The sequence below is a fragment of the Ylistrum balloti genome, unplaced genomic scaffold (genome assembly GCF_031769215.1).
Source record: "Ylistrum balloti isolate Yb309-2 unplaced genomic scaffold, AGI_CSIRO_Ybal_v1 Utg370810, whole genome shotgun sequence".
Classification (NCBI taxonomy): domain Eukaryota; kingdom Metazoa; phylum Mollusca; class Bivalvia; order Pectinida; family Pectinidae; genus Ylistrum; species Ylistrum balloti.
Genome location: NW_026782469.1, coordinates 176,554 through 204,248, shown reverse-complemented (window position 1 = coordinate 204,248; position 27,695 = coordinate 176,554). Strand labels below are relative to the sequence as shown.

Below are 27,695 nucleotides of genomic sequence, written 5' to 3'. Positions count from 1 at the left end.
TCACTGTTTGACAGAAAACCATGATAGCCAACCTATAATATGGATACGTTTGTTAATATACCAGCTTACCTCTGACCACTTATTTCAAAATATGGCCGAAATCGAGCATCCAGCGTCGCCAGAAGCGACCGAGGAAAGCGAAGGTAGGCCTACCATCATCCTGATGGATGCAGACAAAATTATGCCAATGAACGAAACGTAAACTGTTACATATTTTAGAAACGTGTGGTCATCATGATCTGTGTAATATGTATTTGAATTCAGTTGTAAAATTTAATCATATTTACTATTTTTAGAAACAAACATCAAATTTGCCGGTCTGCGGTGTATATGCATCACATGTAATCAATAACAAATCGATTTTATCGATTTTCTTTGGCACGTGCATACTTCTCAACTTGACGACTAGGCCTAACCAATTAATGTATCCTTGAACACCAGCAAGTATAAATGATGGAATTCGATATAGGCCTTTAGAGAATGCAGTAAGCAATCCGCGTTGCATCCATGTTGCATATAAGTTCTAGATTTTGCCAAAAGGAGTTGATTTCATTTTCAACTGTAACTCTCAGGACGGCCTGCTTTAGTATTGATGGATTATAATTTTGGAAATCAAAATAAATGCAGAACACTTTATCGTAAGCGTTATAATTAAATGTGATCCACATGGATCTATGATATAATTCAATTTTATTTTGACAGATAGTTATCAAATTTCTCCATAATTCTATATGCAACACTTGCTGCAGCAGTGTTGGCTCGGACAACGTTATGATATTACTTGAGCAACAAACTGTCAATATGCTTTCATAATCAAAGTATTTGTTCTAGATGGTACATACATGCATTACATTTTGCTAATGTTTTATGCTTTAAAAATAACTATCAAAATATGGAGACAATCTTCAGTAATGTTAAAAGAGGTTGATCAACATGTATACATATTTAGATGAAGATGATAACGTAATGTATCCTTAGCATAATATGACAATGTTTTCCACAAAATAAGCTATGCAGGAAAGAAAACACAGTGAATCACTGCAGTGACATATCATGCAGGATCTTGTTTAGATCTGCATATGGCACGTAAATAATTTCAAATGCATTGATGAAAGGTTAACAGAATTGTTACAGTAGAATTTACTGCTTTTAGAAATCTCACTTATCATCATGAGAGAAAGTTGTTTCATCATGGCAGTCAGTTACGGTATCATTTACCTTCTTCATAACATTTGATAAATTAATTTCATTTAGATTTCTGAAACAAATCGACAGACATGGTTTATTTTGCAAGTCTGTACAGATTAACACTGACATGCAGGTAAGTGTCATGAACAACTAGCTGATTTTGTACACTGATTATTGATTCAAGGAGGAGAACAGGTAGTTATATAAGTAAGATTTCTTTTGTAACTTTTTATTTTTAAAGAATTTTCATTATATGTAGATTACATATGACAAAAAACAACCATACACATGCTCCCTCACATGCACACACACATACATTCACATGTGGGATGATGAATTCATCATCATCATCATCATCATCATCATCATCATCATCATCATCATCATCATCATCATCATCATCATCATCATCATCCATATACTATGTATACATTATTATCATTATACTGTTATCATCATCATCATCATCATCATCATCATCATCAGCTGCAGCATCTATACACAATCATCACCATATACAAGTATCACCATCATCATCCTCATAACCATCATCCATTCATATACACATCATCATCATCATCATCCATATACTATGTATACATTATTATCATTATACTGTTATTATCATCATCATCAGCTGCAGCATCTATACACAATCATCACCATATACAAGTATCACCATCATCATCCTCATAACCACCATCATCATCATTCATTCATTCTTATACAATGTGTTCATCGTCATTCATCATCATTATACTGCTATCATCATCCTCCTCATAAGCAGCATCTATATATAGTCATCACCACAACCATCATCATCCTCATAATCATCATCATCACCATCACCATATATTCATCTTCATAAAAGTAAGATGATCTTTATTATATCACACTTTTCAGGTAAAATAAATTACTTTTCAGATTCTCTATTGTCACTGAAAGGAAAAGTTGCTGAACTTCTAAAAGAAAAGCAAAATATTGAAGAAGATTTTGGACAAAAACGAGCAAAATTCAAGGAGATCTATTTGCAGAAGGAAGGTACAGAGTTGAATATTGAATTTCTTTTTTTTTCATTTATTCATAGAAAATTCATTGTTCAAAGTTGCTGATTTTTCGAAATGTTTACTCTTTCTTAGAAAGATTCAGGTCATATGATAAGCATTTTACCATTTGCAGTATAAACGCATTCATTTTGACTTGATATCAATTCAATTTTGAAAAATAATGTCACCAGCTTGTTTATTTTTCATCTCTAAAAATTAGCATAAAAGAAAGTTCAGAGTAATTTTTGATTTGATTTAATTAAATTTAGTTTAAGTGTTTGTTTAGATATACATTTTGTATAATGTTTTGTAAATACTTGGTTTTTAAGTATGACTTCTGTTTTTAGAGGAGTTGCGGAAAGAAAAATTGGCCGTTAAAGAATCTCAGGATATCGCTAAAAAGCTGCAGGAAGACTTAGATAGGGTCAAAGGTGAACTGGAAGGTATAAAGACAGCAGTAGCATATTCCGAGTCAAACAAACAGGATGAGATCGCTTCTATACATGAACAATGTCAACAGGAAGTAGCATCTCTCCAGCATCTCATGAAAGGTATATGTTCAGGATTATCAAAGCTGAAACCAACCTTTCGAATATTCTAATTCTTTCAATTTATCTCAGGCTGAAACACCTCCTTTTTCCTAGACATCAAAAATTGCTGAAAATGTCCCCAATTGCTCTCAGCTTTACAGATTTTCCCTGTATGTCTTCTAGGTCTACTGAACTGGTTTAAGGTTATGAAAAATTGTAGATATATTTTATAAATGTTGCTTGTAATCTTCTTTTGTAACTTTTGAGGAGCATGACGTTTATTGTGGATTCATAAATACTTCTGTGTTTGCTTTACCATTTTACATGATAATATAGCTATGAATTTTTCATCATTACACCACATCGTACCATGGCACCATACAGTGAACTAGATATATATATGTTGGGCAGTATGGTTGTGACGTTGTTTACATAACGAATCCATGTTTGATGTTATTGCTAATTTTATTGACTGGAGAAGAACACATACTATCCAGCACCTCCTTCACCTGGTAGATATGCAGGATTGTGTTGGCAGTATGTGATAGGCAATGTGTGCTATCTTTGCTTATATTATCCTATAGAAAACTGAAAATCCTTTCAAAACACATCAAACGATGTACAGATTGTAGCAAACACATTTATAAGCAACACATTTTAATATGATATACACTTTCCAATTCATTTATTATACCAATTACCAATTAGATGAAATCAAAACCACACTTGTCAGCATGGAAGAGTCAGTAGGAATGGGGTATTAAGGCAACTTTTTAACACATTTGTGATTCATGTGCAGTATAAAATTGGTTTTAAATGTGGTTTTATTTTTTATCTCTGTACAGAGGTACCACACATATGTATGTTTGTGGTATAATCATGACATGTTTCTGTAGTGTGTGTTAACCTTTTAGAAATATTTGTGCAAGGTATGAAGTATTGTCAGCTCTATGAAAAGAAATTAATAGGAATTTCCTTACCTTGTGTTTTTGTCAGGTTTTGCTTTTTGCCACTTCGGAGGTCGATAGCTATATCTGATGTACTATTTAGTGCCGATGATACATGGTGAATACAAAGTAACTTGTCCAATACAGCCAGGAGAACATTGCCAATGACACTGTAATTTTTGTAGGATTTTTCCCGATGAATCCACTGCACCATTTCCAAAATTTTAGATGATTTCGGTCACAAAGATACAGGTTCTGAAATTTGATTGAGTCTCACAGGAAAAGCACGAATTCAAGACTAAAATAATTGAGTAACAAAAATCAATATATGTAAGGATATTTCATTTTCTACAGCAACATATATCTAAGCACAATACACAGTTCAAAGGACTGTTCTGTATTAAATTTGATCAATAATCCATGAGATGTTAAGAGCACTATTAAAGAATGAAGTACAGGTATTGTTATATGATTGAGAAAATCAGGGTGTCATCGCAAATTGATAACCTAGACTAAAAATAGTAACAGGGAGTTTCCATGACACAAGGGTGTCATCAAAAATTGATAACCTAGACTAAAAATAGTAACAGGGAGTTTCCATGACACAAGGGTGTCATCAAAAATTGATAACCTAGACTAAAAATAGTAACAGGGAGTTTCCATGACACAAGGGTGTCATCAAAAATTGATAACCTAGACTAAAAATAGTAACAGGGAATTTCCATGATACAAGGGTGTCATCACAAATTGATCAACTAGCCTAAAAAAGTAATATTTGATAGAGGGTTGAAATTATTAGGGTCCTACTTGTCAGGTAGCCAATAATTTCATTTTTATCTTACTTTACAGAGGTAGCCAATGAGGCATCTAGGAACACAGCTCTGAAGTATGAGACGGAACGAGAGAAGCTTCAGGAATTGAATGAGAATTATGAAGAAGAGTTACTGGACCTGAGAAATAAATTGTATGGCAGTGGTCAGGATAGGTTAGTCTGTTGTATTTTATTAAATTATATTTACCTATAAGGGACTTATTATGATCAAGTTTAGAGTTCATTGTTAACAGCTATGGATATCATCAGTGTTCGATTGGCAGTTAACTGATGTTTAATAAAATGAGGGTAGAATCAAGTAAAGACTCAGCATTTCATTTCATGATGGAGCTCATACAGGTCCTGGAAAACCAGAAGTTCACGAAAGTTCTTAAAACTCCTTGAATAATATAAAAGTTGTAAAAAATATTCTGGAATAGGCTCGGAATTTTTCAAAATTATTTGTTCGAAAATGTTATGAAAAAATATGTTGATTATCAAGTGATGCATTCATACTATTTATGTACTGAAAATAGTATATTTCTTTTGCCAATTTTGAGGCCAAAGATTTCCCCATGATGAAAGGAGTAAGGCACTGTGATACTTTTTGCTGTTGTGTACAATGTACATACTTATTTAAGTCTTCCATTTATATACGCAAGCAATCATAATATTGAAGAGAGACTGTAAGCAGTAAAGTTTTGTAATTTTCATAAATGAAGTGCTGGAAAATTAAAAACAACTCCTTGAATTCTCCTTCAAACCTGAAAGTTTTTCCGGCAAAGTCTGTATGAACTATGCATAGCAATACACAATTATATTGGTGATTTAGTGGTACAGTGGATTAAATGAATGTCTAGCCAACCTCTGATTCTCTGATATCATCTAGATCATGACCTTTTGTCAGAATCCTTTCTGAGTTGCTCCCGTCACACTGTCTATGAAGGCGCCCCTGTAGGTGATCATGAGTGATTGATACAGATTGGTATAAATTGTCTAATATATTTTTGTATATTGAAATTTTAAGTAGCATATTCATAGGATTATAATACGTCCACTCTTCACAGTGGTGGAGAAGGATTCCTGAGCTCAGTGGCTAAACAATTGAAGCTGGTTAGTGTCGGTCAACATTCAACGTCCAATTCTCAATCCGAGTTCGAAAGTCTTGAGGAGAGCATGAAGAAGGTATACAGTTCTTCTACAGATTTCTTGTTTTAGATTTAGTTTGAACCAAAAGAGCGAGAAAAAAAAGAAATGCTTTCTCTGCTTTATGGCTGAATGTTTGAACTTAAAATTTGGGAAATATAATATTTCTATTTATTGAATGGTAATTACTTTTTATAATGATAACTGAAATATGGTGAGCAATACAGGCCACCTGTGCCCTTTGTAGTTTATGTAGGTAAATATTTCCCTTTTTCAGGCACAAGCTGATGCAGAAATACTCAAGTCTGTTGTGATGCCCCTCGAAGATGAAGTAAAGATGTTGAAGGAAAAACTGAAGGAGGCAGTTGATAAAATCCACCAACTTCAGTCTCAGGTTTATTCCATAGAACATATTTAGAGCAGATTTAATTTTTATTGTTCTTTAAAATATCTGATAGACATGAATGATGATATCTCTGTTGGAACACTGCAGAGAGCTTGCTCTAATTACAAAAGCTTTATGTATGCAAGGGGTCAACATAATTTAGTATTAGTACACAAAACTTCAGTGACTTATTATCCTGGAAATCCTTAAGAGATAAATCATTTAGCATCTTATCAAGATATCACCATTGTTAGATTCAGTATCAGCATTTTAAAATTTCGTATTATTAGTGACACAAAAAAAGTTTTAGTATAATAAATTTAGTGATAGTAAAATTAAATTTAAATGCAAGAAACTTTACTGCCAGTTATTTTATCCCATTGATCTAAATTTTGAAAGGGCAATTTTTTGTTTGTATTTGGCTTCCTAAGAATATCTGATTCATAAATGTTATATTTGATACACAGCTTGAATTTTTGTGTTTTTAGCATTCACCAGTTGGAGGAATGAGTCCTAGTCACCGACAAATGACACCAGACACACAATCTCTCCCTGACATGGACCAAGTCCGTGATCCTGAGGAGAGGGTTAGTCATTTTCTTTGAGACATTATTAATCTTTTATAACATAGATATATGTATTAACTAGTTTCTTCTACCCTGTAGTCTGTCATGAAAACTTGAAAAACACACTGACCTCAAGAATAACCCATCTTGAAAATAAGACTGGAGTTTCTTATAGGCAAAATTGTCCTGAAAATATGCCTTGTTTGCATGTAAGTCTTGCTTGGAAATGGATAATATGCTGTTTAACTGGTGTTGCCATATACTATCCAGAGTAGTCATACAATTGAAATGATTACAAATACACTAAGTAGCTCCTATATCTTTTAAGTTATCTAATTCATGCCACAAATTTTGAGGATTGATGCTTGCTGAATAATACTATCATTGTGATGTTACAAGTTATATCATAAGCTGTTGTCACAGTTATCTAAACAGGCTGTTTGATTAAAAAGTTTAATAATTTATTTTAAAAACGGAAACAAGTAAAAAAAAGTTGTGATCAAAGTTTAGAAATTTCGTAAAATGACTTTTTGATTAATTTTTACACAAGAGTCATTCAAAACTAATATAGAAGAATATGATGTCAGGATAACATTTAAATAAGTTCCTTTCTTAGCAGGCTTTTATGTGATTTTATAATGTAATAATTTAGGTCAAAGGTCATACCTACCATTACAGTATAGAATGCACTGAAAACGTAACTTCCAAGTGATATTTTCTGGTTATTATTGTGTCACACAGGCAATACGTCTTCATGGCATCGTTGGTTAAAAATTATTTCAAATTTATTTACAAACCATCAATGTCTGAGATAGAACCTAAATGTTTATTTAGATAAATTAACATTTTAATGAACAAAAGATTTATTTAAGAGACAATTTATGGTGTTTTAGATCAAGGAGCTTTTACATTATTTGAGGACGGAGAAATCTTCACGTAAAGATCTGGAGATGTTTGTGGCTGTACTGACAACACAGAAAAATGTGTTTGCAGAGGATGCAGACAAACTTCGTCTTGAGCTTGAAGATGGTAAGTGAAAAGTAATGATGTTGGAGATTCTTTGGTTTATTCAATCCTGTCACTAAATACCAAAGTTCATAACAACTGTTATGATTTTTTAATGATTAATATAAAATTCTATTTATTGTATGATAGCAAGTTCTTAGATAGATACTAATCATTGTTTGTTGGCCTAGATGTAAGCACATAAGGGTTCTCACTGTGGGAGGCAATTGAAGTACCTGAGGAAACGCCACATTGTTGATTCTCACATAAAAAGTCAACAGGATGAGCCTATTTAATTATTGTGGCCAGTTACAGTTAAATTCACCAACCAAAATAACTTATAAAGGGCTTTTAATCAAGGCCAAGTATAGACAAATTGTCACTTTCTTGCGAATGCCATGCTTAGAAAAGACAACCTGCCCTCCTTGAGCTGCCTCCAAGGCATAATGAATCACAAACTCATAGGAACAATGTCTGATCTGGTTTTATCCCATAAATACCATGTAATCAGAGAGTAATAACATCAAATACATGTATTATTTGGTATTACACACATGGAACATGATGTAGCAGAGCTACAAATTGTGTGTTTGACTGAAGGTTCCCATCCTTCAATTATGACGTTGCAGATAATATTGCAAATTTGAATTTTGTACAAGTCTAATGAAAGTTTTTTTTTAATACAAATGTATTTGTATCTGCATATATCTAAGTAAATAACTACTTGGTGGTAAACAGAATCCTGAATTAATTTGACCATATCATGAGTTCTTTGAACCTGAATATAAATTTTTGTCATTTTGCCAGACTCTGCTTGTCATATCCGCTCTATGTTGCATTTTCAGTATGTACCATTCTGGACGAGGAGAAGAAAGCTCATGAGGAACTAAAACAGACATGGCAGATGGCTAACGACCAGTTCCTGGAGTCTCAGCGCCTTATGATGATGGATTTACGACGAATGGAGAGTGTTCTGTCCACAGAACAACAGCGACAGATTGCAGGTGTATATCTTGGTCAACGATTAAACAATCGTTGGATCACTATCAGACTGTGTGTTTAGTCACCATTAGCCTGTGTGTTTAGTCACCATTAGACTGTGTGTTGAGTCGCCATTAGACTGTGTGTTGAGTCGTCATTAGCCTGTGTGTTGAGTCGCCATTAGCCTGTGTGTTGAGTCGCCATTAGCCTGTGTGTTGAGTCGCCATTAGACTGTGTTGAGTCGCCATTAGCCTGTGTGTTTAGTCACCATTAGACTGTGTGTTGAGTCACCATTAGACTGTGTGTTGGGTCACCATTAGACTGTGTGTTGAGTCACCATAAGAATGTGTGATGAGTCACCATTAGACTTTTGAGTCACCATAAGAATGTGTGATGAGTCACCATTAGAATGTGTTGAGTCACTATCAGACTGTATTGAGTCACCATTAGACTGTGTTGAGTCACCATTAGACTGTGTTGAGTCACCATTAGACTGTGTTGAGTCACCATAAGAATGTGTGATGAGTCACCATTAGACTGTGTGTTGAGTCACCGTTAGACTGTTGAGTCACCATTAGACTGTGTGTTGAGTCGCCATTAGCCTGTGTGTTGAGTTGCCATTAGCCTGTGTGTTGAATCACCATTAGACTGTGTGATAAGTCACCATTAGACTTTGTGTTGAGTCACCATTAGAATGTGTGATGAGTCACCGTAAGAATGTGTGATGAGTCACCGTAAGAATGTGTGATGAGTCACCATTAGACTGTGTGTTGAGTCACCATTAGACTGTGGAGTCACCATTAGACTGTGTGTTGAGTCACCATTAGAATGTGTGATGAGTCACCGTAAGAATGTGTGATGAGTCACCGTAAGAATGTGTGATGAATCACCATTATACTGTGTGTTGAGTCACCATTATACTGTGTGTTGAGTCACCATTAGCCTGTGTGTTGAGTCACCATTAGACTGTGTGTTGAGTCACCATTAGACTGTGTGTTGAGTCACCATTAGACTGTGTGTTGAGTCACCATTAGACTGTGTGTTGGGTCACCATTAGACTGTGTGTTGAGTCACCATAAGAATGTGTGTTGAGTCACCATAAGAATGTGTGTTGAGTCACCATTAGACTGTGTTGAGTCACTATTAGACTGTGTGATGAGTCACTATTAGACTGTGTGTTGAGTCACCATAAGACTTTGTTGAGTCACCGTTAGACTGTGTTGAGTCACCATAAGAATGTGTGATGAGTCACCATTAGACTGTGTGTTGAGTCACCATTAGACTTTGTGTTGAGTCACCATTAGACTGTGTGTTGAGTCACTATTAGACTGTGATGAGTCACTATTAGACTGTGTTGAGTCACCATAAGAATGTGTGATGAGGCACCATAAAAATGTGTGATGAATCACCATTAGACTGTGTTGAGTCACCATTAGACTGTGTGATGAGTCACCATAAGAATGTGTGATGAGTCACCATTAGACTGTGTTGAGTCACCATTAGAATGTGTGATGAGTCACTATCAGACTGTGTGATGAGTCACCATAAAACTGTGTTGAGTCACCATTAGACTGTGTTGAGTTACCATTAGACTGTGTTTAGTCACCATTAGACTGTGTTGAGTCACCATTAGACTGTGTGTTGAGTCACCATTAGACTGTCTTGGATCAGCATTAGACTGTATGTTGAGTCACCATAAGAATTTGTGTTGAGTCATCATTAGACTGTCATGGATCAGCATTAGACTGTGTAATGAGTCACCATTAGTCTGTGTGTTGATTCAACTTCAGGGTGTATGATGAGTCATTTTTAGACTGTGTTGAGTCACTGTCCATTTGGTCCATTTGGTTACTGTTAGACTGTCGTAAATTTTCTTTTTTGACTGCTTGTGGAAGTTCTACTACAATAATAGTATTTTTTTTTTGGTTTTACCAGAACTACAACAAAAGGACCTTGAACGTGAAGCCCAAGAAAAGAAAGTGAAAGGTCTGGAAGAACTCCGATTAAAACAGCAACGTGAGCAGGAGGAGCGACGTCGAACAGGTGCTTTACCCTAGTCCTGAATACTGATCAACTTCACACACACAGCATTTAGATATCTTAGACAAGGTTGAGTTTCAGGGTTATTGCGCCAAGGTCAAGATCAATGTTTCTGTATTGAGAAACATTATAACCATTACCTTGTGGGGACTTGTAAGGGACATATATCGAGAATATGTGACCAATGTCTGAAAATATCAGATGTATTTTGGCGAAGATGAAGAAAGACAAAAGTGGCAAGCCTCAGATGAGCCACTTTTATCTTTCTGTTCTGAACAAATATGCAGCTTATATTTTACATGTATTTTATTAACCCTGCAAAATTGATTAAAACTTCAACAGTTTTGTTGTTCAATCTTTGTTTACCTGACGTTGATGCTGAATTTTGCCTGATAACGAACACCAAAGTAATTGCTCCACACAGAAATATAAATCCAAACATCAATAAATATAACAGGGATTCTATGTTTTTTCATAGATAACCAAGTTCATTACAACATGTGAAAACCGCTTATTTTCAACAGTTATTTTTAAAGTCAAACATAATTTTCAAATAATTTCAGAAAGTAAATCTGTTGAATTATCACATGTGCTAAAATATGTCTGTTTTCCATCACTACTGAATACAGCTAAAATGTAAGTGGCAGGTGTATTCAAACTTTGGTAGCGCCAGTTGCAGAATTGTGTTAATAAGCTTGTTCACAACTTGAATCAGTTATTATATCAATTTTCTTGTTATAAGTACTTTGATGTTCACTAAATTAAACTGTCTTGCTGCTTGCTTGCTATTCAGGGGCAATGAAAAAAGCTGAAGAGGCAAATGAGGTAAAAAGACTTTGATTTCTGTATTAAGTAACAGGGTATCAAATTTTGAATGAATCTCTTGAATAATGTATGGGATTCAGATATTATAAACTTTATACAGGGGTAATTTTATGATTGATGACATTGTGTGTATTATATGACTGTAGATCCAAAAGTAACTTTTGTCATAATTATTAATAATGATATGTAGTCAGTAGGCCTGGTGGTAAGTCCACTCATTATAAATAAGGGCTGTTTCATTTATGTTGTCTAGCAATAAGTCCCTGTCCTGGCATAGTGTAACACTTTTTATTTTTACTAAATTCCTAAAGAAATAGGATAGCTGTTTGGGAATATCACTCAAATGATTTCAAGTACATTTCAAAGCAATTGGAATCTATTTCGCATTTTATTCACTCAGTACAATCGACAAATTTTAGTATTAAAATCAATTTGTAGAATCATGTATTGTTTAAATCTTCATTGTAGAAGCTCAAAGCAAAGGAAGCTGAGGCAAGTACAAGGCTTCTGACATCTAACAGCAGTACAACTCATTCTCGGACAAGATCAAGTGACAGTGACCTAAATTTCACAGGCGATTCCACAAAGTCCCTCTCAGACCCTGATCTTGCAAATGTCAGCCAAGAAGGCGACAGTTTTCTTGAAGCCAAAGTTGTTGAAGCTGACCGATCAGAGCTAGACGGGATACGAGTCCAGATCAGTCCAGAAAAGACTCTTAATCTCCCTTCGCTATCTGAAGCTCAAAAACGTGCTATTACAGGTATAGTTAAAGGGACCAAAAACTAAATTTGGAAACTTACATATTTCACATAAAATAAGTTTGGATTTACCAAGACAAGGAGATTATAGAGGACACAAGCATATGTAAATGGGGGTATGGAGTAAACAGCCAACTATACATATGATAACTTTATACACAACATTTCTCACCAACACATTTACAAATTTAGTTCATATTCTCACCATAGTGTCACCCCTTCAAGACCTACATCTGATGAGATTTTGGTGGTCATTTGTCAGGGTCAAGGTCCAGTGTTACCCTTGACCATAGATTTAGATCAGAAGAAAAAAAATGTGAAGATGGTGATTTGTGAGCCCCTCCTCATGTTGTTTTTAACAAGACAAGTTTGTTTTGTTGTGTTTTTTTTTTAAATTATATTTTCTTAAGATTCAAAAGCTATGGTCTTATTTTTTGTATATATCTTTAGGAATTGATATCTAGTAACAATAAACCAAATATTAAATGAGAATAAAACAGTATGCAACTTCATTATAATTACCTCCACATCTATGACTAATAGTTTTATTGCAGAGCTATTTGGAATATCAACATTGAACAAATTTCTTATCTATGTTTTCTTTTTATTGTTTTTTTCTACATTTTGATCTGATGCTTAAAATGTGAAATAATTTATTTCAGATCCCACACCAGACTTTGAAGCTAGACAAACACTTCTAGCCAGTGCCAAACATAAAAACGAGCGAACAGCATTGACTGATGGCCGGAGACTAGTCAGTCAGAAAGAATGGGACCTACTACAGCAACAGGTATCTATGTTTAATCAAGAGATCATTTTCATATCCCGAGAATGCTGAGGAGATCATTAATGACAATTATGAGGAGAGTTTGAAAGATTTTTTTTGACAATATTGGGAAATGCTTGAGTGGTAATCTTTGACAACTCCAGAGAGTGTATTGACAATATTGACAACTCCAGAGTATATGAGAGAAAAATTATTAACAACTCCAAAGTGTATGAGAGAACTTTATTGACAAGTTCAGAGAGTGTATGAGAGAACTTTATTGACAAGTTCAGAGAGTGTATGAGAGAACATTAATGACAACTCAGGTATATGAGAGAACTTTATTGACAAGTTCAGAGAGTGTATGAGAGAACTTTATTGACAAGTTCAGAGAGTGTATGAGAGAACATTAATGACAACTCAGGTATATGAGAGAACTTTATTGACAAGTTCAGAGAGTGTATGAGAGAACATTAATGACAACTCAGGTATATGAGAGAACTTTATTGACAAGTTCAGAGAGTGTATGAGAGATATTTATGAACAATTATAGAGTGTTTTGCAATATTTCATTGATAATATGTATTTAGTGAAATTTTACTGAAATTTACTGATGCCTCCAACATATTATGTTGGGTGGAAGGAACATTAACTGTTACCTATTTTGCTATGTCCAGTCCCATCCCATCTGATCCGATTCTGTTCCAAATCATTGTCATAGCTTGAAAACCTTTCAACACATTTGGTCCATATTAGCCCCATATTATCGTAATATTGATTTCTCCACCAATCTGGCTTTCATATAAGTGGAGATATTCATGTCTTAAGATAATATCTTGCTTTCTTGTTGTTCTCATTGGAAAGTGTAGTTACAGAGTAAGAGAGAACACTGAGCCATGATTATAGAATGATAATTTAATAAACTGCTATGATGGTAAGAAACTGTAGAAGGCAGCAAATTTTTGAAAAGATAACATGTTTGACATTATTTTTTTATTGTAGTTACGAGAAGCTCGGGAAAAACTTGGGCGACCATGTGATATGTGCAATAATTATGAAGCCCAGCTGCAGGGCGTTCAAGAGGCATCAAAAGAGGAGCAGGTGAAGGCGAACTCTCTGGACCGACAGCTCAAAGTAGAGAAACAGGTCAATGAGAATCAAAAGAAATATATTGCAGAACTTGAAGAAAGTTTGAAGTCTTCAGCTGAGGAGGCAGAAAAACAGGTAAATGCATATAGAATTATTGTACGAAGAGCCAAGCTCACCAGGTTTAATGTTGTCCTTCTAGTTAGTTATAGTTTGGAAATAAAAAATGAAGAATAAAAAAGAAATTTTTGTAGTCTTTTTTAAATTCTATTTTCGGAAAACTAAAAAACAAAAACATTAATGTTTCACCATTTATTTGGTATATGCATGGTAATTAGCCAAATAGAAACTTTACATTTTGAGAAGAATTGCTAACAACAGCTTTTTCATTACCACTTGATATTAAAAGTGCCCCTCCCTGTTCTCATTCAGCACTTATTGCATGATAAATGCAAAGGTATTAAAATAAATTATAAATTTGATAAAGTCAGATTTGTTTAACAACTGAATGTCTGTCTGATAGTATTTATTTTCAATATGAATTCGATATGTACGACAGATAAATAGAATGATTTAGGACATCATGATAACTTATCTGGCACCCAGAAAGCATTCTTCTTTTTCCCAATTTTGATATCATGATCAGATATCTATAATCTACAAAGCGAGTTATGTACGGCAACATGCAAGGCATTGACGTAACACCAGCCAACATGCTGCCAAAGGCATAGCATATTATTGTCCTATGGTTCATACTGCAATTACACTCTCGTGAATACAATCCAGATTAAAACAGAAAATTAGAGATGGAAATTCTAAATGTAAAATATGTTTTTATAGTCAGTACAAAGTAGCCTTTTTTTAATAAATCTAAGTACTTTTTATACTTACTATATAATTTATACCATATACCACACTTTGATTGTTTGGTGTTTTTTTCTTTTATTTTTTCAAATTTTTTTTTTTTTGTTATTTCCTCGCAATAACTTCCTTAATTTGATTTTTAAAGCCACAAACATCCAATTCAGTTGACATTGTTGAAATACATTGGAAAATAGCCAAAATTGTAACAAAAGGGATTTAAATGCTGTGACGTAAAAATATCAAGCTGTTAATAAATGTTAGCTTTCAAAATGTTTCACATGATTATTCAAATCATATCACTTCAAAAAAAATTGAATATCCAAGAGCAGCTTAACTTTGTTCTTAGTACACTTAGTTGCAGTTAAGTTCATTTTTCAGTCTCTTTTGCTATATTGAAATCCAATCCATCTTTTAAGAAAAAAATACATTTTGAATGTTGATGAAATGTAAACCATTACAATATTAATGTGTTTCTATTTGTAGGTATCTAGTCTTGTAAACCAGGTGCAGCAGTGTGAGAAATTCATCACTGAGAGCCGACAACAATATACCCAATCACAGCTCGAGTTACAAGATCAGCTGGTAATGTCAACCAATCAAATTTAATCTTCCTTTTCAGAATGGTAACTTACTAGTTGATATACTAGTTTATATAAAAGATATTGGATATTTGCCATCAGAAACAATGACATTGTACTTGTACTAGATTAATACTTACGAGTAAAAAAATATATTAGAATCAGCAGAGTATTACATATTTAAAAAAGACAACGGAAACATTGCTTTTTTCCCCTGCAGATTTTTATTATAATCTTTTCCTTTTTTTTGCTCATTTTTTTTTGTACAGTTTGTGTTCCGTGTCAAAGATTTAACTCAAAAATGTTTAAATTCTGTAACTTACAAATTTAGCTGCATTTATTTCTATATCACAAATTCTCTCTCTGTCTGTGCAGTCAGTTCCCAAAAGGTTAATATTCAAGATTTCTCGAATCTCTCAATAGATTTGATTCATACTTTTACCATACCAGTGTGATGTTACGTTCTATACATGCATAGAGTGTTATTCATCTTTTGTTAAGGTTAAGTGTTCAAATGAAGGAAAGTGAAAATAAAAGATTTAACTCAAGATATAATTCATATCATTTTCTTGAATGTCGTGCTCATGTGGTATGTGAGGGCCTCCCATATGTTGTTCAGTGAGGTAGTCACAAGTCCCTAAAGACTGAATTCCTATTCACACCATTGTATTATGAAAATATATGCTGTATCTGATTTAATGTTTGTGTTATTGGTCAAGGTTTAGGAATCAAAGGTAATGCTTGACCAGTTTTATAAATTGATATGGTTGACTACAGAAAAGCCATTTCCATGTGGGATGAGATATATTTGTAAGGTCACACTCTGCACTTTTTTTTTTATAAAATTGATGGAACAAATTCTCAATTTCTTAATTTTGAAATAAAATCCTTCACACTATGAACAGATTTGAGTTAATAAGTTGTGGTAAATTTGAAATCTGAATCGATTATTTTTTCATTTATTACAGAAAACATTAACTGAATCAAGGGAACAGGTTCACAAAGAGGTAAGTAGCTACTTCTGGCAAGAATGCTATTGATGAGACAGAGAACTCTGCTTTATTCTGACGTCTGTAATACAAAACTTTATACAAATAGGATTAAAAGCAAAATATGTAGCAATCCAGTATTTATTGAGTGATGAACGAAGACTTGTTTAGGAGTTATAGATGGCTGTTATTTCATTGTCTTACTTAAGTCATTATTTGAGGCAGATTCTGTTTATTTGGGCTCCAGGTCTTCATGCAGAATATGTACTACAGGTAAACGTGTTGTTAAAAAAATTGCAGAATTGAATTTTATAATCATTTTTTAAAAAATAAAATTGATTAAGAAGTCAGATTATATTCGTTATGACTTTTAAAGATTGATATTCAACTTTAAAAGATATTCTCAAAATATGGGTTATTCTACAGCAGTACACAAAGAAAATCAGAACTCTGTTATATATTGATCAGCAAGCGTTATATTATGTAACATATGTTGAAATTGTATGTGAGTACTTTATCTGGAGTTTCAACCTAAAAGATTTTTCAAGGACACCATTAATATCTTTACTATTAATACCAATAGTCATGAAGTTTCAGGGATGGCAAGTTTAACAAACTCTGTAAAGATCATTTGATATCATGACCCCTGGAATTTTCTTCCATGACCTACATAAATTAACTAATGCTGTCAACATCAGTCTTATTTGTTATATTTTATTTTCGTGGTTTTGTCTCAAGTCAGTGGAGTACTCCAGAACAGGAAAACTTTACAGATTATTTTTCCTGGTATTGTTTCTGATTCTTGATTCAAGCTGTTGATGATGCACATAAAAAGTAATTCACTCAGGGTAAATATGAATTAACCTGTTTTGATTTTATTTATCTCAACAGCCAGCATAAAATTACAAGTATTTATTTATATAGAAGTAAATATAAAATGTTTGTCTTTACAGTTGACCAGACTTCAAACAGAGAACGATTCGTTGATCGGCAAACATTCCAAAACAGCTCTACAGCTACAGAATGAGGATATCAATCTTCCTTCTAGTCTAGAGGTAGGCTTTGGGAATTTCCACTTTATCTTCACTATGAGGATTGGTATATGTCTACTAAGGAATAATGTCAAATTGGTTTCAAATACCAAGTTCCTTATAACCATTTGGTATAGTCAGGCTGTTCCATTATAACCATTTGGTATGATCAGGCTGTTCCATTATAACCATTTGGTATGATCAGGCTGTTCCATTATAACCATTTGGTATGATCAGGCTGTTCCATTATAACCATTTGGTATAGTCAGGCTGTTCCATAATAACCATTCAGTGCTCCAGATAGCCTGCGTGAATGCGTTTTCACGCACAATATTTCTAATTTCACGCTAGGAAAAAAATGGTATTAACCCGAAATCCGGAGGCTGTTCCAATATTATAACCTCAATAATCTAAGTGTTATCAAGTAAAAGGCGCTTTCTTGATCGTGATTATAAACCAGTCGCATAGCAAATATGGCGCTGTCAAAAATGTTTACAAATTCAGTGTTACCCTAATATGGAAAAACCCATACACTTGATGAAGGCAGGGGTGAAAAAAACCCTCAATTTATAAAGGTAGGAGTAAAAACCCCACATGTCAAAAAGTTATCTGGAGCACTGACCATTTGGTATGATCAGGCTGTTCCATTATAACCATTTGGTATGATCAGGCTGTTCCATTATAACCATTTGGTATGATCAGGCTGTTCCATTATAACCATTTGGTATGATCAGGCTGTTCCATTATAACCCTGTGGTATGATCAGGCTGTTCCATTATAACCATTTGGTATGATCAGGCTGTTCCATTATAACCCTGTGGTATGATCAGGCTGTTCCATTATAACCATTTGGTATGATCAGGCTGTTCCATTATAACCCTGTGGTATGATCAGGCTGTTCCATTATAACCATTTGGTATGATCAGGCTGTTCCATTATAACCATAGAAGGGTATATACTGGTTAAGGTATAGTCTTCTAAACGTACGTATCATAGTCTTCAATTTCACTTCACTTGCATTCTATTAGCTGCCAAATTTAGTTTGATCTTTGTGTATTTTTGACTCACCAGTCATATCTATGACCATATTTAGTGCAGTTATGTCCCCTTAATTGTTGTAAATCAGTATTGTACACCAAATACATTTTCATTTACAAGTACATGTATTATCAAACTGAAGTGATATTGTTAAACAAGGATTATTGATAGTAAAGCCCCTGATGAAATTGTGGTCACACTTTTCTGATTGTAATTTTGGGCTGTGAACAGATTTTCATATATATATATATATATAGATATAGATATATATAGATATACACCAACCAATTAGAAAAGTAGTATGTGGTGTTTCAGTCATTAAACAGGTCTTGTCAACTACACTATAAATGTTTGTGCAATGATGAGTACAAATAATATCTACACTTCAGTGAGTTACGGCTCATAGCATATTTTGTCATGTTATTAACAGGGTCTAAATTTATACACAAATGTAATGAAATTAAGGTAAAATATGAACCAAAGAAATATAAACATGGAGATAACTGAAAAAGTACAAAGAGAATAAGACCAGGTATTCCAGATTTTTCTGCTTCATTGACGACACCTGTCATGTAAATCTTGGTCAGTTCAAGTGAGAACAAAGTAGACAACAACAGAACCACTAGGTAAACACTCTGACACAGGGTCTTATTTATCAGCTGTTGGCTATCTCCCATAGTAATTAGTCCCTTACTCAGCCTTCCAAAAAACAGCCAGAGGTAGGGAGTGCTGAACCATGCATCTCTCATCTTCTGATTACATAGAACAACGCTCTTAAGTGACTGAGCTATCATGACCCTTTTGTGTTAGTGAATAAGATGGCAATTACATATGAAACGTTCAGATTATAGTTGAGATATTTATTTTTATATCAGAATGGATTAAGGTATGCCTGACGTTATTTTGTTGATACTGTAAGTACAACCCCTATTTTTAGGAGATGCAGTTGTTGCTGCTTAAGTATCGAGAAGAGATCATTAAAGCAAAGGTAGCCAAGGAGCACACTGAAGACACGTTAAAGGGGGAGATCATGTTTCTCAAGGATCAGGTGCTGGCCGAACAGCAGGAGAAAACAACAATAGAGGAGACGCTAACCCAGGATATCCAGGGCTTACAGGAGAAACTGGGTTGGTTGATAGAGAATATGTAAATCCTTTTAGATAAAATATTTAGTAGTGGAAATCTATTTCAACGTCATGATATAAAGTTTTTTATAAAATGATCCAATATTGATGAATGATTGGTCATAAAAAACTGAGAAAAACAAACCAAAATAGAACTACTTGGCTACATGTTAATGTCTTTTGTTTTTGATTGATATGTGAGTTACTTCCCTTTGCTTATACCACAGTTGGCATGTAATCCATATAATTGTTGACAACATAAGTTTTCTATGATAAGGGCAGATACAGTGTATAAATTCAGAACATAAAATACTAGGTACGGCTTTATAGTTAGTCTCATTCTCTGTAAATAGTAGGAATTTCATCTGTGTGCTTTTGAAGAATTTATTTGCTTTTTTTTCACCAATAGCTCTAAGTGTTGACCTTTCTCGGTGTGAAATCAATCTTTTCTAGATATCTAGCTGTCTTATATATTTGTATTCTGAATGGAGATACTAATAACTGTATTTTAAATATGGCATGTGAACATTGTATTTAAACAGTTATAGATTTATTACAAGAGATATTTTTTTTTTCAAAACTACCTGAGTCTCAAAGGGATAAATTTGTGTAGAGGGAGGCTTGAAAACAGACATTGGATGTGATACTGAGAGTTGTTGATAAGATGTTCTGATTTCTGTTGTGCCTTCTCAGTTGTGCAGGATAGTCTGAAGTCAGAGCTGGAGCGAGAGTCAGCTGTTCGAGCAGAGGTAGAGACCAAATTGAGGGAGACAGAACAAAGTCTGAAAAGTATACAGGCGAAATCTAAACAGTTAATTAACGCCTTACAACAACAGGTGGAGCAACAGTCTGAGGCACGAGTAAGTTCAACAAAAACCAAAACCAAAACAAAATCTGATAAATGCCAGTGTCCTGTGATTTGATAGCTGTAGTTCTTCACTTTTCTAAAAGTTAGACTGTTTTACCATTTTGCTACACTGAGATTCCTTGTTTGATAAAGAATATTGTCACAGGTGAATGTGTATATATGCATTTCATTTAATCCCATTATTACTGTTAAGGTTTTTTTTTTGTCAGGGCATTTTCAATAGCATGTAGAATACATAGAGTGAGACACACACTTTACAGATAGAGAAGTGGACAGATTATCAATTTGAAGTGAATGCCTGTATTTTGTCCAGAAAATGTATTATATTGTTTTTTCTAGGCAAAGTTGGAGACAGACGTCAATGTATATAGAAACAAGGTGGCATCACTACAAGTAGATCTGGATAACAGTGAAACAGTCCAGCGAGACTTTGTCAAGCTGTCCCAATCTCTACAGGTCTGTACCACTGTGTAGTTACAATCATCTGTACTGTCACAAACTCGTGTCAGTTAAGAGCTTAGTTAGAATTTGATGTGTGATGTGATCATCTGTGTGTCAATGTATATGTAGAGGTCATGTTTGTGTTTGACTTGTGCTTTTAACCTTCCTTACAAGTACCTGTTTATGTAATTTTGTATTAAATGTTTACCCTCCTTTCCTGTTACCTTAGTGTATGTAAAAACCAATAATTCTATTTATCATATGACTTGCAATTTTCCTGGCCACTGTTTTGCTCATTTCCAATATGCTCAGCTAAATAAATTGTAATATCCTAGCACAACTGTATTTTGTTAATATTATTTATCAACAAAGGAATCAAAGATAAATTGTATTTTGATGGCAAACCATGAAAATTCATTCCATCGAAATTATATCATTTTACAGTAAGTGATATATATATATATATATATTGTGTTGTTAGAATGTAATGTATTTAATTTTTACAACATTATTTGTTAATCAAAGAATTTTGTTTTTTGCTTCACAGATTCAATTAGAGAAAATCCGTCAAGCTGAGACCGAAGTTCGTTGGCAACATGAAGATGATGTCGATGAATGTACAAATTGTAAACAGGCTTTTAGTGTCACAAAGCGAAAGGTAAGGGCACATAACTCTCAACTTTCTTCAAAGAATAATCTCACTGAAAACGGAGTACACTTTGGTTGTATGAATTCAGAATCAGGATTCTTGCTTTCATATCGTAGGGGCTTGATAAAAGGTACTTAATTACCTAATTGTTAAGATCTGAGAGGTTACATTATATCTGTCATCATGTCACTAGCTTCTCAATCACAATAAAAAAATGATCTGGTTTAACTGCAGGAAATCTTTGTCAACCTTTGATCGTTGGTGACATGTTGAAGTACGAACTCAACTTTCATGACCCAAACATCATTGCAGTTTGATACCTTGATCAAACACAAAGATTGTATCATATCACTTGGCTAACCAAATAGGATTTCTGTGGATGCTATAATTTGGACTTGAATTGAAATTATAGATATCTTTTTAATCTTTTGAGCAATTTCTGTAAAGAAAATATTTTTCACAAAAAATACTCCCAAATTAAACAACTAAAAGCCAAGGAGGCCATCTCACTTCATATTTATTTAAAATCCAAAGATGGGGTTATTACAGCCAATGAAATATTGTTGATTTATAATTTAACTGGACAGAAATATGATGTGCTTATTATTGGCGTTAATTAGATTCCGTGAAAAAAATGGAAAATAAACGGTTTAGAAGTCAAAATGAAATTCTGTAAAATATTTGATTTCTTAATACTATTGTTTCAGCATCACTGTCGACACTGTGGTCGTATATTCTGTGCAGATTGTACGATGAAGACAGTAACGAACGCCAACAATCGGGTGTCCAAAGTTTGCGATATCTGCCACACGATCCTTGTGAAGGATGCCATGCCGTATTTTAGTACAGAACCACCCAATGTCAACGGATAAGTGTTCAAAAACATTTTTTCATGTGATCACTTAAATTCATGTTTTCGGTTTTTTTTGTCAACACTATTCACTGTTAAATTTTCGTATTATTTCATGAAGACTGTACTCATAATTAGTTGTTGCATTGACTTACAGAGTTCTATCTTTCTCTGTACTTCGGACTATAATTTCCCGTTAAGATTTCGACATTTGTTATTTTCCAGTTTGTCAGGAAAAAAAAATCCCCAATACACTCAATGAGGTATTAATATATCAAGGAAAAGAATTGTTGCATTTTAAAGGAATATATGTTTTGAAATACTCTGGTTGTTTACAGCAAAAAATATATTTCTCTAGATATCTGTAATAAAAGAAGATCAGTGGGAGAAATGAATTTGATCTAAATATGTAAATAGGTGATGCATAATACAGTTCATGTATTTACAAACTCAGATTTCCTATCTAGCTGCAAAAAACAAATGCGATTTCAAAAATGCACTTTGAAGTCCTTATTGTGATAAAGGACTTCCATATCCATTTGAGGCTTTGATTAAAGCTTTGGTTGTGCTATGAAGCACTCGCTGAAGAAATGATTTTCTGTGTTGAATTTTTTAGGTAAACTGGGCTGTGACATCCTTAACTTCCAAGTGACATTTATAATTCCAGGATCTATGTTTATACACGGCTCTTGATCTGCCAGATTTGGGGCCGAATATTCCAATGCAAAATAGTATCTTTTTTTCCCAATTTAGACCCCAGGTTTTCCCAATTCTAAGAAAAAGGTCACTATTTTTCCCAATTCTAAGGGCCCCAGGCCCCAGTCCCAAAATGGGGTCTGAGAGCCCTGTTATAGATTTATATTTATGATATATGATACAGCATCAATTGCTGACAGAATGTACCAAATGCTTGTTTTTCTTCTTCTTCTTTTTTAGTTTTTCCGATGTTGTAATGATGATAAATAGTTTCACACATATTTCAAGTTTACTGAGTTTTCCCTCACCAATGAAAGGATGGTACAGAGGCAGCTGAGAACCATACAGTTACAGAAGGAAAAAATCTTTTCAAGAAAAAGGGAGAATGAAAAAATTTCAGGGCCTGTAAAACACCCCAACAAGGAACATTCTTAGGGCAACACTTTTGAGATTCACAGCAGTATATGTATATAACATACCACAAGGTGGAGATTCACAGCAGTATATGTATATAACATACCACAAGGTGAAAAGTGCAAGAAATGCAATCTGATTTTTTTTTAACTCATCAAAGAAAATCATGAAATGAATTCAAAAACAAATGAAATTATTTAATATTTTATTTAAGTTGTTTTGTCTATATTGAGAGTTTAGTTCCATGAATTTAGAGGGTGAAAACATGTTTAGAGTATTGTTTACTGTTTAGGAACTCCCCGCCCCCCTGCCCAGTCACTTTAGTGAGTGAACAATGTTACAACACTAACAACATGAAGATTTTTTTTTCAAGTCTGTCGAGCATTAGCTACAATTTTGTCACAAATGCCACACTAGCATATGAATCTCGAAAATTCTTACAAAATTGTTTTAATACAAGTCATGTAAAGAAAATGTCTTCATGGTGCTTTGTACTTTCTGCATGTATCTGATGTTTTGATAAGCGCACAGTGTGGAAATGGCATGATTGTAGCTAGTATTGATGAAATTAGTGTTTAAGATGAGGAAAATCCTGTACATCCATTTTATTGTATAATCTGTAAAGAACTTTTGAAGATCCTTTTCGGTTAAAATATTTTGAATTGGTGCCGATTTTGGGAGCTTGAACTATTTTAACAAACAACTACCTGACACTGTAGATGTCCAGTGAGGTTCACTTTCTAGGTAAAGAAAGAGTTTCTACAAATCTTTCTTCAACAGAATATTTTATCATAGAAAACTGGAAACCCATTTTAACTCAATATTGGCTTCAAAGATTTTTTTTTTTTTTTTTAAAGCAAATCATTGTAATGCCAACATTCAAGGCAGACCAATCCATTTATGGTAAAATCAGATTATTCATATTAATTGTTTCAATTTTTCATCTTTTTCTTATTTTAGCTCACAAGTTGATCCATCTAGTAAATTTTAATTTAATATCAAAAATCTATGTTTTAAGCTGATAAACAGCTAGCTTTAGTGCTTGATGCGTTTGGATTTTAGAGTTTTTTAGAGGTCAAAAATGAATTATTTCAGGTTTTGCAGTATTTTGTGGTTAAATCTGGACTGGGGCCACAGTTGTGTGGACACGGCTTAATTCTTGTGTACATACAGTGGGATATTTTTTAGATATATGTCTAAGATTGTTATTCAATTGCTTGAATCAATGGATGCATATTTTGCCTTTCACTTACAGTGTATTTAACCTGAAGTGGCTATGAATCAAGCCACAGCGATATGACAGTAGAAATGTACAAAGTTCTTGAATATTTATTTATTAATTATCAATGGTAGTTTTTGGTAGGATCCTGACACCCCCTGTAAATAAAATGTGTTGGAATGTCCTAACAACCATCAGGTACACATTTGTAATATATTTGTTGGTGTAAATGAGCTGTAAATTTTGCAAAAAACACAGCTGTATGTTCTGTATAGATCTAGTGAATTTATGGTTCACAGTCATGTTGTGTATTCATTAGCAGAATAACTTAACCATTTTATTTTCATTCATACTCAAAATTTTGAAAAATATTAGATGATATTTGAAAATAGAAATGTGTTCAAAATCTAAGGATAATCATGAAAAAATGCTCCTAAAAAAACCGAGATATCGAACATCCAGATTTTTTTAGGCTAAACACAAAGCAGTTACAGATTCAGTGTAATATCAGACTTTAGAACTATATTCCATTGGATTATCAGTGACCTCTGGTGGCAATCACACACTACAAACAGTGCTGCTATCTTTCAAAACAGAGTCATGCCTGCATACTCTCACAATCAGACAATCAAGTATTATATTAAAATCTTTCCAAAATTGACACACTTGGTGAAAATATTCAGATTGACATTTGCAATGATCACTAACTAGCATTTCTCTGGTTATGCTTGATAGCAGAATGTGATTGAAATCAGTGATGAACCAGATGTTCTCGGTCCTCACTAGATGAAATAATTAGTGGTAAGTTGTTTTGCTAATGAAGATTTTTATAACCAGAGTCCTTTATGTTATGGTATGTAAAGGTGGCTTCATATTTGATCAAATTCCCTCTAAGTTATCCTTACATGTGGGCCTATCAGTCAGAAGTTGCAAAAATCTTAAATTTTAGGTCTGAAGGACTTTGATATTTCATTTCTCGAGATCTTGTTCAAGAGAAAAAAATAGAGATAATTTTTCGTATTTACTTTTATAAATCATAATCATAAGTTCATAAAAACTACTATAAAAAGATCCTGATTTTGCCCGATATTTTACACTTTTGAATGTCAGAAGTTGGTTTCAAGATCTGTGAATTGCATTGTGTTTCATAACTGTATCACCACCTGATCAATTATAACTTGGTGACTGAAATTGTGTTGAATTCTCTAAGTTTAGACTCTTTTTCAATACAACAAGAAATTATTTTGAGCACAGCGAGAAAAATGATAAGTGATTATATTTTGTTTCAAGAAGGCAATTGTAATATCAGAAGTGTCTCCCTATTTTTTTGGTAATACATTTTTGTTTCCCCCTGTAATTTACAGGCAACAATTATTGGGTAAATTTCCAGCATGTGTAAGCAGATGACCTTTTAAGAGGTCAAAGATCCCTTATTACAATGGACTTTTTTCCTTTTAGAAAGGTTTCTGTTATAGAAAGGTTTTCACTATAGACACATATATTGATGTCTGTAAGCTTGCTTTATAGACAGGTTTCCATAATGGACAAGTTCCTGGTATAAAAAGATTTATTCTGAAGGCCCATAAATTGATTTTTGTATCTTATATAGGCTTCCTTTATAAACAGGTTTCCATAATAGACAGGTTTCTGTAATAGACAGGTTTCTGTAATAGACAGGTTTCCATGAGAGACAGGTTTTCTGTAATAGACAGGTTTTTGTAATAGACAGGTTATTTGGTATATATATAAGATATATATATAAATATATTGATATCTTTATATTATACAGGTTTCCTGATAGAGAAGTTTCTTTAACAGGTTTTTATGTAAAGAATTCTTTATAGACAAGTTTTATCCATTGACTTGTTTTTATATAATCACATTTTCTTTCTAGTCAGGGTTCTTTGCAGATTTGTCACTAGATAAATCTCCATTTTACCTTGTAAACGAACTCCCAAGTAGATAAATTTACGTGGCAATACATATGAGGGTTATTACAGTAATTTTTATCTGTATATAAAAACATCATATTTGAAAGACCATATGTGGACTTTTTTTTTTAAATTTCAACAACTCTTTAAGAATTTGTAGTTTTATTTGTAATTATTGCAAAACAATAATGGGCTCACTGAAAGGAGGGGAAAAGAGAGATTAAATTTGGAGGATTTGTAGTCAGCAAATCTGCATGACATATAAATGAATCAAGTGTTTTTTTTCATATTGCACGATCTACATACTAGTACACCTATACAATGGTACGTGCTAATAAACAATAAATATATATTGTCACTGTCTGACTTTTCATTTTAACACATCATTGACTTGCTGTCAAGAGAGGAATAAAAACAAATTTTGTCCATGTCCATGTCTGCATGATCAGTCATGACGTGATCAATCAAATATTATTCCAATTTTAGGGTCGAGAGATTTTAAGAATTTTTCGGAAAGTGAATTTACTGCATTACTGTAAACTCTTTTATTTTCGTGGGGTTCAAATTATTTCGTGGTTAAACAAAAATATTCATTATTGTTGACACCTGATTTTCATAGATAAATCTATGTATAAAAGTGCACCAAACTATCATTCATATAAACTTTTATCTGTTTATCCTTTTGTGGACATTAAAATTCGTTAATTTAGAGTATCTATGAATTCAATGAATATAAATTCCCACAAAAATTAATAAACTAACAGTATTTGCATAAAACCGGTAAAAACTTAGTTTATTTGTTGCTTTTTTTACACCAGAGCATTGAAGAAATGGAAATACGAAGCATGTTTAAAATGCCATAAAAATGTATTTATTATAATTTTACAAGCTCCATTTTGTCTTAGGAAGATCGCTTCTTTTAA

General features: G+C 33.4%; 1 protein-coding gene across 2 annotated transcripts; it reads left to right on the top strand.

Moving 5' to 3' along the window:
• Window positions 1-27,124, top strand: LOC132558687 (rab GTPase-binding effector protein 1-like). 2 transcript variants are annotated; one of them, XR_009554564.1, is made up of 23 exons: window positions 1-143; window positions 2,113-2,229; window positions 2,582-2,785; window positions 4,561-4,696; window positions 5,590-5,707; window positions 5,946-6,062; window positions 6,542-6,640; window positions 7,513-7,648; window positions 8,470-8,628; window positions 10,541-10,648; window positions 11,439-11,470; window positions 11,939-12,230; window positions 12,891-13,018; window positions 13,997-14,218; window positions 15,428-15,526; window positions 16,491-16,529; window positions 17,465-17,566; window positions 19,518-19,707; window positions 20,398-20,564; window positions 20,912-21,028; window positions 21,561-21,671; window positions 22,370-23,693; window positions 23,735-27,124. XR_009554564.1 is itself a non-coding variant. In XM_060223282.1 (22 exons), the coding sequence occupies exons 1-22, from the start codon at window positions 92-94 to the stop codon at window positions 22,532-22,534; spliced, it is 2,910 nt and encodes a 969-aa protein (XP_060079265.1). In that variant the 5' UTR covers window positions 1-91; the 3' UTR covers window positions 22,535-27,124. The 2 variants fall into 2 exon arrangements, 1 of the variants encoding a protein (XP_060079265.1); XM_060223282.1 differs by having other exon boundaries at window positions 22,370-27,124.
• Window positions 27,125-27,695: the final 571 nt, after the last annotated feature.